At 42.8% G+C, this 11,114-nt stretch overlaps 1 protein-coding gene across 1 annotated transcript; it reads left to right on the top strand.

The window, feature by feature from the left end:
- The first annotated feature begins 15 nt into the window (after positions 1-15).
- On the top strand, positions 16-11,099 carry dhx29 (DEAH (Asp-Glu-Ala-His) box polypeptide 29). Its single transcript, XM_078271133.1, has 28 exons — positions 16-387; positions 1,122-1,195; positions 1,393-1,506; positions 1,607-1,736; positions 1,840-1,979; positions 2,060-2,200; positions 2,311-2,437; positions 2,526-2,684; positions 3,034-3,208; positions 3,473-3,593; positions 3,726-4,109; positions 4,205-4,471; positions 4,607-4,750; positions 5,297-5,473; positions 5,676-5,816; positions 6,042-6,186; positions 6,288-6,408; positions 6,541-6,625; positions 6,886-6,974; positions 7,331-7,459; positions 7,587-7,662; positions 7,993-8,217; positions 8,858-8,994; positions 9,513-9,603; positions 9,691-9,990; positions 10,062-10,193; positions 10,372-10,468; positions 10,750-11,099. The coding sequence occupies exons 1-28, from the start codon at positions 189-191 to the stop codon at positions 10,794-10,796; spliced, it is 4,167 nt and encodes a 1,388-aa protein (XP_078127259.1). The 5' UTR covers positions 16-188; the 3' UTR covers positions 10,797-11,099.
- The last annotated feature ends 15 nt before the right edge of the window (positions 11,100-11,114 follow it).

Genomic DNA, 11,114 nt, shown 5'->3' with positions numbered 1-11,114 from the left:
CCCCGGTAATGCTTCCGGTACGGCAGCTGGGTTGTCCAAAAGTTACCAAACCCAGCCTGAATACGGAGAGAAATACACATTAGCGTTAGCTCTCTATTTATAACCACAACATTTCAGGACTTTGCTGATGACTTGGAATCCCATAGCCGCATAGAGGAGCCACAGACAGGCCGTGTTTTGTTGATCTAATGGGTGGAAAAAAGAAGAAATCGGCGGCGCAAGCGGCTACCTCGGTGGCCCCGGCAGCAGCAGTAGCAGCAGCAGCAGCAGCAGCAGCAGCGGGCAGGACTGGTGCTGCTGCATCGGGGAACGGCGTGGCAGAGGAGCAAAAGAAACAGCCAGCCAACAACAAGCCGGCTAAACCAGCCAAAGAGAACAAGTCAAAAGGTTGTATTACCTAGCTGGTGTCACAGATTCAGAAACATAACTGTAATTGCTGAAACGCTGTTGATGTGGTCATTTTTGAGGCTGTAGCTGTTGTAGTCTACCCTGTATGCAGTTAATCATGCCTGCATTGTATTTATGATACATATTAGTGCAGGGTTGGGCATGTTTCACTGTAACACCTTTTGCACATGGAACCTTACTGTAGTCCCGGTTGCCTTATTATATCATTTGTCAAGTATACCAAAATCTTTCAGGTAACAGCTTCACAAGTACCCCTCTTGCCTCTTTCTTCATTTCATATTATGTATTACACCTTGCTGCTGTGACAGCTTGACAAATTGGTATAAAAAACGTACGGCACTGATAACTGTGAAAACAAATTTCCCTAGTGGACAATACAGATGTCCATCCATCCATCCATCCAGTAATGGACAATTGCCAGTAAATTAGACATTTTTCAGACTAAACAGTTTATCTCATAATCAACTAAATGCATATGTATTGATTTATTAAAAAACAAAACAGTTGGTAGGTACAGCCTAATCAGCGTGTGTGTGTGTGTGTGTGTGTGTGTGTGTGTGTGTGTGTCAACACATCTCTGATGAAATCTGAAAATAAAGCTAATTGCTCAAAAATGTCAATGAACGGGATGATTAGATGAACATGACATCTGGATCGGCATCAACATACAATGCCTTTAACTGACACAATTCTGTATTTTTGACTTCCTCCAGCTCCAAAGACCTATAGTCTTGCCAACACTGCCCAGGTTGACCCAGCTGGAGTCGCGGACAAGTCGATTCTTAAAGTAAGTCGTTGGTCCAGTAACTGACTGAGTACTTTATCTTTATTGTGCAGCGTCACAGAATTTCTCTCTCTCTATGCCAAGTGAAAGTTGCAGCTTTAACCCATTATGTATTCAACTGCAAATCTTACCCATTTTTTCATGCTGAAAAACATTAATGTTGTAAAAATAAACAGGATTTTATCCATTCTTTAACACAGGTTGGTATCCAAGCTGACCTGGAGAAGAAGATCATTAAGCTGATCAATGACTTCAGAGAAGAGAATGGGGACAAAGGGCCCATATCAGGCAGACTTACGAACAAGAAATTGCTGGTAAAGACAAAATCATCCCTCTGAGTCTTCACAGATAATACACATAGATCTGTTTCCATGACCGAATGTTGTATTCAGGTTGTCTGGTTTGTGCTTGCAGGACCTGTACACAGCTCTGCAGAAGTTCAACTTTAAGAGAGAACACATTGAGGAGTCGATGAAGAGTAGTGTGCTGTACGGAGGGGATCTCCACTCTGCTCTTGACTGGCTCTGCCTTAACCTTAAAGATGGTAACAGAGCGTCAGCAGTCATTTTGATGTCATCACTGTATAGCTCTTCAGGAGACAAGGCTGTTAAAACACTGGCTTTCTTAATGTATTGTCTGTATACCAGATGAGCTGCCAGATGGTTTTGCCCAGCAGATGCAGGAGGAGAGTCAGAAGAGCAGGCCCAGGTTCCAGCCACCTGCTCAGCAGAAACCAGCAGCCTTGAGCCCCAAAGCACCCAGCAACACCCGCAAAGAGACCATTGAGGTTTGTGTGTCTATTTACAAGTGTGTGTTGGCTAGAAAGATATGTGCTGTCACACTAAATTGAAACTTGGTGTTTGTTAGGCCACAGAGAAGGATGAAGCTGCAAGCGTAAAGGATTGGATCTTAAGGTATGCAGAGCAGAGCAGTGATGAGGAGGAGGAGGAGGAGAAGGAAGCTGGGAAGAAGGCACACAATCCTGAATTGGAGGAAAGGTTTGATCCAGTAAGTAAAATTAAAGCAATTTACAGCTGAGATCTCTTTTTTTAAGAGTAGTAAATGTCATTGAGTATGTGGCATGGTGTACTAATTGTGTGTTATTTTTTGCTGTGTAGAATGACAGGTATTTGGTCCTTACTGCTCAACTGTATGACGCAAAAGAAATGGCAGCTGTTGCCAAGACAAAAGGAGACAAGGCGGGCCAGAGGATGGCACAGGACAGGATACGCATCATACAGCAAGGCAAGTGTGCTTCAACTCTTACATGTACATATTTACAATTTATTCTTACTCACTTTTGACCTAATATTGAAATATTATCTGTTTCTAGAAATGAAGCATCTGGAGTCCCACCCCATATTCAATCCAGCTATAAAGGTGGTAGACGGGCCTCAAAAGGAAAAGAAGATACTTCCTGTCAGCGAGGACAAAGAGGATCTCAGCTTCAAGTTATTTGAGCAAACTGAAAAGGCCCCTCCTGCGGAGAAAGGTTTGCATCTGGCAGATAAACACCATCTGAGCCAAGTGACTTTAACAGAACACGTTCAAAGTGTTTTACAGGACATAGTAAATATAGAACGTAACATACTGTAGCTTCACATTGTAATGCTACAATTCAAGTCCAATAGACTATATAGTAGCACTGTAATAGACCAAGGAAAAAAGAACAAGAGATACAAATTTGGGACTTTTGTGGAACTTTTGTGGTAATATGATTTGTCTGCACAGTGGTTGCAAAAGGTCAAATAATAGATGAGGCTTTGAGGAAAAAAAAGTATTTCCAATAAAAGTAACACAAATTGATGATGTCATTTTGTCCCATTTTCCTTTTGTTCCAGTTCCAGTTGTGAAAAAGAACGAGCCAAAGGACATTCGCAATTTTGACTACACAGCTCGCAGTTGGACAGGAAAGTCCCCCAAACAGTTCCTCATCGACTGGGTCCGCAAGAACCTGCCCAAGAGTCCACCACCGACTTTTCACAAGGTTGCTGCTGGTAGACACTGGAGATCCAAGTAAGTGTGTGCGTGTGTGTGCGCGCATGTTTCGGTGTCCTTGTTTCCATACACAAAGACATACATTCTTTTGAATGTAGCACCATAATATAATCTCCCAAAACTATCAATCATTTGTGCTACATCGATTGGAGAATGAAAAAACCTGCAGTAGTAGTGCTACTTTAGATTCTATAACCCTGTTGTTTATGGTCGGCTTATAACTACATATTAATAGATTAATAGATATATTTTGAATGGATTTGATGTCTTTGCATCCATCAGGGTGCGTATTCAAAGGGCAGAAGATGTTCTTGAGGTTTGTCCAATGATCGTGACTGAGGACAGTATGCAGGCACAACATCTGGCAGCCACACTGGCACTCTACAACCTTGTTAAAGGACAGGTAATACATGTGACCCAGCAGACAATACCACCGTTTTTCTGTGCTGCTTGACCTCACATTTTCTGTGTTATCCTTCATTTTAATCTTAATTCTCCTCTGATAAATCCTGTCCCTCTCAATCTCTCATTCCAGTCAGTGCACCAGCTCCTTCCTCCAACCTACAGAGATGTTTGGCTGGAGTGGAGGGACAGCGAGCAGCAGCAACAGGAAGAGAGTCGCATTGCTGCTAACAAACCTCGGGACCAGTTCATCTCCCGACTTCTGACCAGACTCAAACAGCAGCAGAACCAAAACCAAGTGCAAGAGTCTGGATGCCAAGGCCAGCTGGGTCTGGGCACGGCTGGAAACGAAGAGCCTGAAGAGTCCTGGGAAAACCTGGCGAGTCTCGATATTGAGGAGGGAGCAGAAGAAGTGGAGGACAAGAGTGAGAAAAGAGGGAGGAGGGAAGCAGCACTTGAGGCATCCAGAGAGCTCTTAATGAAGCTGAAGAAGTCCTCACTGGCCCACAAACTGAAGGTAAATACAGTAAATAATTTTACACTTCACCAGATTAAATATGTTTTCATCTTAAATAGGTCTAAACATAAATCCAAATAATTCATCCTTTCAAGGCAGAGCGAGAGCAGCTTCCTGTCTTCCAACACCGGCATCGTGTCCTGGAGGCTCTGCAACGCCACCCTGTGGTGGTGGTGGCGGGTGAGACGGGCAGCGGAAAGAGTACTCAGATCCCTCAGTTCCTCTTGGAGGAGCTGTTAACAGGAGGCAAAGTGGCAAAGCCCTGCAACATCGTGGTGACGCAGCCCCGCAGGATCTCTGCCATGAGCCTAGCCTGCAGAGTCAGCGAGGAGCTGGGCTGCGAAGATGGGCCGGGATCGAAGGTGAAAATACATTTTTGGCTTGATAGGGTTTAATATGAAAGCTTTTGCTTAGCTTTTGTATAAACGATCATGTAGGCTGATAGGATGCACTGTCACCTGCTTTAATGAAAGTTTCATGTTGACATTATGTTTTAGTCGTCGCTGTGTGGATACCAGATCCGGATGGAGAATCAGTCCGGAGACTGGACCCGCCTTCTGTACTGCACTACTGGAGTTCTGCTCAGGAAACTACAACATGACAGACACCTCAGTTCCCTAACGCACATCATCGTAGACGAGGTACTAGCATTTCCTGAACACACAACCTGTGTGATGCCATATCATGTACGTTTCTTTTCCACCCTCAGGTGTAGAGCTGCAAAGATGAATCGATTAGTTGTCAACTAATAAATGAATCGCTAACTGTTTTTTATTAATCGATTAATTGGTTAGAGTCCTTTTCTTATGAAAAACAAGTCAAAATGGATCTGATTCCAGCTTCTTGAATGTGAATCATTTCTAGTTTCTTCATTTCTCTTTGACAGTAAACTGAATATCTTTGTGTCGTGGACAAAACAAGACATTTAAGGACGTCATCAACAATTGCATTTATATTTTTTGATGCTGTTAATGTTTTTTGTTCAGCTAGTTCAATTTGTACCTCTTTTTGCCTCATACACACACACACACACACACACACACACACACACACACACACTACCATTAGTCTTGTACTCTTATCTAATCCCTAACAATCCACAGACCTGCAATGTGCATGTGACAAACAAGACAGCGAGTTGATAAGTCTGTTCTCACCCTACTTCCTCCTTACCTCCATCTTCTCAGGTCCATGAGCGCAGTGTCCAGTCAGACTTCCTGTTAACCATTCTGAAAGATGTTGTCATGAGGAGATCTGACCTGCAGCTGATCCTTATGAGCGCCACGGTGGACTGTGACAAGTTCTCCAACTACTTCAACCGCTGTCCAGTGATCAGCATTCCTGGCAGGACTTTCCCAGTGGAGGTAAGAGGAGCTTTAGTTTGTCTTTACTTGTATACATCATTTAACTATTCCTTTGTCTATATTTAAGGATTCTGAAGTGGTTATCAGGGATAAGCTGAGTCTGTTTTTGCTTTAAGTCCCATCACAGATGTATTTCCGTGACATTTCAAGGACATAGCAAAGGAAACAGGGTATTTTCAAGCTTCTATGGTTTTGTCACTAGGTGTACCACTTAGAAGACATAGTGGAGCAGACGGGGTACGTCCTGGAAAAGGACTCGGAGTACAGCCAGAAAATTCTTGAAGACGAGGAGGAAGTTAGCATCTCTATCACACAGAAAGGTGGCAAGACATCACAGCACCAGGTAATGTTGGCTCTCTGCAGCAGTATAATTGTAATGGTGTGTTATGTGTGTTATGTGTGTTATATGTGTGTGTGTGTTATATGTGTGTGTGTGTGTGTGTGTGTGTGTGTGTGTGTTATGTGTGTTATATGTGTGTGTGTGTGTGTGTGTGTGTGTGTGTGTGTGTGTGTGTGTGTGTGTGTGTGTGTGTGTGTTATGTGTGTAACCTGCTTCTGTCTGTTCCAGGAGGTAATATTGAAGGACTCCGCTTCCGGCTGGGATCTGGGTCCAGATCTTGACCACTTCAGCAGCCGGACCCGGCAGGTGCTGCAGTACATGAACCCTAATAAGATCAACATGGACTTACTGGTAGACCTCATCGACTACTTAGGTACAACCCATCATCAGGAATGTTTTTAGGCAGCACAAAGTACATATTTATACATTCTGAGGTCTTGCGTGTAAGATTTCTGTATTTTTGTGCTCTGCCAGACAAATCCCCACAATTTGCGGAGATGGATGGAGCCGTTCTCGTGTTCCTCCCGGGTCTGGCTCACATCCAGCAGGTCTACGACCTGCTCTCCTCAGACAAGAGGTTCAGGGACAAAAACAGGTAACCTACACAAACCGTCTAATCCAGTATACACTCATAATAGCACCTGCACCAAACACACTGTGGTGAAACACACAAACTGTACATTTTACTTTTTTATTGGCTTTACTGTGAGTTATAACTGTCTTTCAGGTTCAGGATCGTTGCTCTCCACTCGACTCTAACATCAAAGGACCAAGCTGCTGCCTTCACAGTGCCACCTGCTGGAGTTAGAAAGGTACTTCTGAATGTGGTATAATCAAGCACTGAGAAAAAAAATAATAGCAGAAAAAGGTAATGTAATATGATTCAAGAAAGTCCTTTTTATAGAGCTATATTTCTGTTAAAACCATCTCACACCATAACTGATTTTTGGGCTTGTTTTAAAAAGAAAATAGGATTTTGATACTCTACGGTAATTTGCCTAAGCAGCTGAACAAATGTATGAAAAAGTCCTGAAAATCACTACTGCTATTCTCTGCTTTGTGTCTCTTTTAGATTGTCTTGTCGACTAACATTGCCGAGACAGGTGTGACTATTCCCGACGTCGTATTTGTCATCGACACTGGAAAGACTAAAGAAAATAAGTAAGGGCTCATGAACAATACCAGAAATGAAAGTTGCATGCTATAGTAATGCTTTTATATGGGTTTCTATTAATTTGAAACAGATTGCTGTTCTCATAGGAAGTAAATGACGTTTGAAAGGTCAACCTCATGGTGGCGCTACAGGAAAAGTCAGAAGATCACCAAAACTATTACAATACGTTATCTGGGAACAATGGATATCTGAACCGAATGTCGTGGTTTAGTCTGGATCAAAGTGGTGGACAGACCAACATTCCCACCCCTAGAACCATACCACCAGCATGGCTTATGATTACAGTAATGGGAAATCTTAAATGAACTTGGTTGTAGAGAAACTAGTCTGTTGTGTCATTCAGGTACCATGAGAGCAGCCAGATGAGTTCTCTAGTGGAGACTTTTGTTTCCAAAGCGAGCGCCCTCCAGAGGCAGGGGAGAGCAGGACGTGTCCGAAACGGCTTCTGCTTTAGACTCTACCCAAAATTCAGGTATGGAGGTGATCATTCATTATGCAGAGATGGGAATGGGAACACAAAGCAGGAAACAAATAGTTTCCCATTCTGTATAAAGGATGTGTCAATCTTTTCTGCTCTTGTTTGACCCTCTTCACCTCAGGTTTGACGCCTTCATGAATTATTCCATTCCAGAGATACTACGGGTCCCACTGGAGGAGCTCTGCCTTCATATTATGGTATATAAACCATACTCAGTCACACAGACAGAAATACAAATTCATACAAAGCTAACAGGGTTTCCGTGGAGTCTTTAAAAGTCCTAAAATGTCTAAAATTTCTAAATCATAATTTTAGGCCTTAAAAAGTCTTAAATTAAATTTGGGTTTTATGTCGTGACATAGGTCTTAAATTAAATTTTTAATGGTCATTAAAAAAACTCTTAAATTTGACTTTGTGAAACCTGCAGAAACCCTGGCTAAACATTTTTACTTTTAAGCACGTGTAGAAACATATTTAAAGCTTCTGTTAACGTGTTCTTCACTCCCCTCTCTCCTCCCCTTCGGTAGAAATGTCAGTACGGCTCCCCGGAGGACTTTCTGAGCCGGGCCCTGGATCCTCCTCAGCCCCAGTCGGTCAGTAACGCCGTCAACCTGCTGAGGAAGATCGGTGCGTGTCACCCTGACAATCATCTCCTCACCCCTCTGGGACACCACCTGGCGAGTCTGCCTGTCAATGTGAAGATTGGCAAGATGCTCATCTATGGAGCCATTCTCGGCTGCCTGGAGCCCATTGTATGTCCCACTGCCTCCCTACTCAGTGTTAGAATCATTTACATTATCAAATGATAAACGGAACCACTGAAGTTATAATAAAGTTTAGCTTACTTGCAAGTAGAATCAGTTTACAGTACTCACAGCACAAGTACAGAAAGTGACTGCCGTAAGCCTCAAACAGTAGCTTATTTATGTGTGAAATACAATCGTAACAGCATTTGTAATTGTAGCAATGTCGTCAGTTGTCCATCTTGTCAGTTTAGATGTTGTCTCCTCTATCTGGTCAGACTCAATGGCGTCCCCTTATCTGGTTAGAGAGATGCATGTTTTGTCCGGGAGCCCCAATCAAGATAGCCAATGACTCCATGTTATCTTGTGGGAACAAGTAGTGTTATGTTTTCTTACTATGCAAATAGTTTAATTTAACAGAGAGAGAGAGAAATAGTAATCACTATAATATTATTCTATGCAAACAGTTCAATAAATAACAAGAGGGAAAGTATGTATCATAATTTTCCTAACACTCAGAAAACAAACACTCTATGATTCTTTGTAACTGTGTGAGGATCTCAGTCTCGGAATATTTACTCTGTTACTACTTCTGTTATTATATCATGTCAATATTATACATTATATATTAATAAGAGATTTGTTTCAGGCAACCATCGCGGCAGCCATTTCAGAGAAGTCTCCCTTCTCCACACCGATGAACAGGAAGGAGGAAGCCAACCTGGCCAAAGCCACCCTGGCATTGGCCAACTCTGATCACCTGACGATATACAATGCATATCTGGGGTATGGACTTTTAAAGGCTCGACTTTAAACATAGACTGTGTTTTTTTATATTTGGGATTTTTAGAAGTCTGTCAGATTGATCACACACAAAATTGATTTACTGTCATTGAGATGTTTTTAATGAGAATCCAAGCCATGCAAACTGAGATAAGTGCGAGACTACAACTCAAACTGATATAACAAATATCCATAGCCTTTTTTCCTTACTGGTTTTCCGTCATTATTTGACTGGTGTGATCGTGAAAAAGGTATTAAATTGCATTCTTTGTGGTATTTAAACCAAAAAATTAATTAGACCTTTATTTAAAATGTCTAAAAAAAGTATTACACTTAATTTGTTAAACACTGCAACAACTGCTATCAGGAAGGTGTTGCCCTCAGCAAGAATACTACCAGGACAAAATCTTATCAAATTAAAACAAATATTTTTGATATTAGAAGTTACCAATCTTGATGAGCTCAATATTTCTCTCTTCTCTCTGATGACCTTTTCTTCTGTTAACCTGCGACACTGTTAGGTGGAAGAACTCACAGGCTGACGGACAAAGGACAGAAATGTCCTACTGCAGAAAACACTTCCTCAATCGCACAGCTCTCATCACAATAGAGGTAAGACATGCACATGCACACATTGAGACTATCTGTCTTTTCCACCCCCTGTCTAATCCCATGTGTTTGACTCCATCTTCTATCCAGGGTGTGAAGCACGAGCTGATGAAGATGATGGAGCAGGCGGGTTTCTGGTCGTCTCGCGCCTCCTCTTCTCGCTCCAAGCCGCAGATGGCGTCGCTGTCCAAGCAGCAGATCTCCGTCCTGAACGCAGTGCTGACGGCGGGGCTCTACGACAGCGTGGCCCGGGTCTTGTGCACCCCCTCTGTGGATGTGCTGGAGCGAGTGGTCTGCACGGTGGAGACGCCCCAAGGCAAGGCTCAGGTCCACCCCTCATCCGTTAACCGCAATCTGCAGACACACGGCTGGCTGCTGTACCAGGAGAAGGTACGGGTGAAGTGTGTGTAATATCTGCTCATCTTTAAATCATATTTGTGCTAATAAATGTTTATCCGCAGGTGAAATACACTAAGATCTACCTGCGTGACACCACTCTGGTACCTCCTTTCCCCATGCTGTTGTTTGGAGGTGACATTGATATCCAGCACAGAGAAAGGCTCATCACACTAGACGGATGGATCCACTTCCAGGTCAGAGGTCACCAGGGGTTGCTCTGGAGTTGTCAAAGCTGTCCATGACTTCCTGTGCCCCTTCCCTTTCCTCTTCTGTGCCCTCCTGTAGCAGCAGCACGTGCGTCCTTGCACTCTGTAGGCAAACCAAATGGATCTTCCAGAGTTTAATTCAATTCCATGTTGTTCACTCCTAAAGGCTCCTGTACGGATTGGTGTGATCTTCAAACACCTGAGGAAGCTAATGGACTCTTTGCTTGAAAAGAAGCTGGAGAACCCAAGGATGAATCTTGAAGGTAAACTCAAGCATCACACATATGACAAATGGCCTTTTTTTAAGCAGAGTAAGCAGCATAAAATGTAACACTTTTGTTCATTGTGTCCATGGCTATACAGCAAAACCTGAAAAATGTGTATACATACTGAATGGCTTACATTTGTTATCCATTCTGACAACAACCAACAGCTAGACAGCATTTCAGTTGCTCTCTGCAGTTTATCAGGCATGGCTAAGCAGTGCTTTTATATGTGAAATTTAGAATTAGACTTGGCTAAAATCTTCCTCCGTCTGCCGTAGGTGAGAGGACCATCCAGATGATTCTGGATCTGATCAAATCAGAGTGACATCAGACCACCAAGGATGTAAATTGCCACTGAATCAGTACCTTTTCTTACACTATCGACAGACCTCTGTGTCCAGTAGACCTGGGGACAAAGTGCTTCCTATTTGCTCTGGTATTTAGGATGAACAACGGCTGCAGACATCCTTAAGATGAAATGATGGTTACAGGGAACTCTTACTCACATTGAGGAGGACTGTATCCTATGAAATGCCAAAAAACTACATGCTGAAATTTGAGAGGAAAAACTAGAAAAATTATGTTGCCAAATGTTGTGGAAATAAAGCTGTACACATTTTTATTTGAACCTTTCAATGTGTCA

The sequence above is a fragment of the Sander vitreus genome, chromosome 16 (assembly GCF_031162955.1).
Source record: "Sander vitreus isolate 19-12246 chromosome 16, sanVit1, whole genome shotgun sequence".
NCBI lineage: Eukaryota > Metazoa > Chordata > Actinopteri > Perciformes > Percidae > Sander > Sander vitreus.
This window is presented reverse-complemented; position numbering and strand designations above follow the sequence as displayed.

Coding starts and splice junctions, on each gene's coding strand:
- dhx29 (XM_078271133.1), top strand. CDS start 189: ATGGGTGGAAAAAAGAAGAAATCGGCGGCGCAAGCGGCTACCTCGGTG. Junction 4,472..4,606: donor AAGATGGGCCGGGATCGAAG/GTGAAAATACAT, acceptor ATTATGTTTTAG/TCGTCGCTGTGTGGATACCA. Junction 5,474..5,675: donor GCAGGACTTTCCCAGTGGAG/GTAAGAGGAGCT, acceptor TTTTGTCACTAG/GTGTACCACTTAGAAGACAT.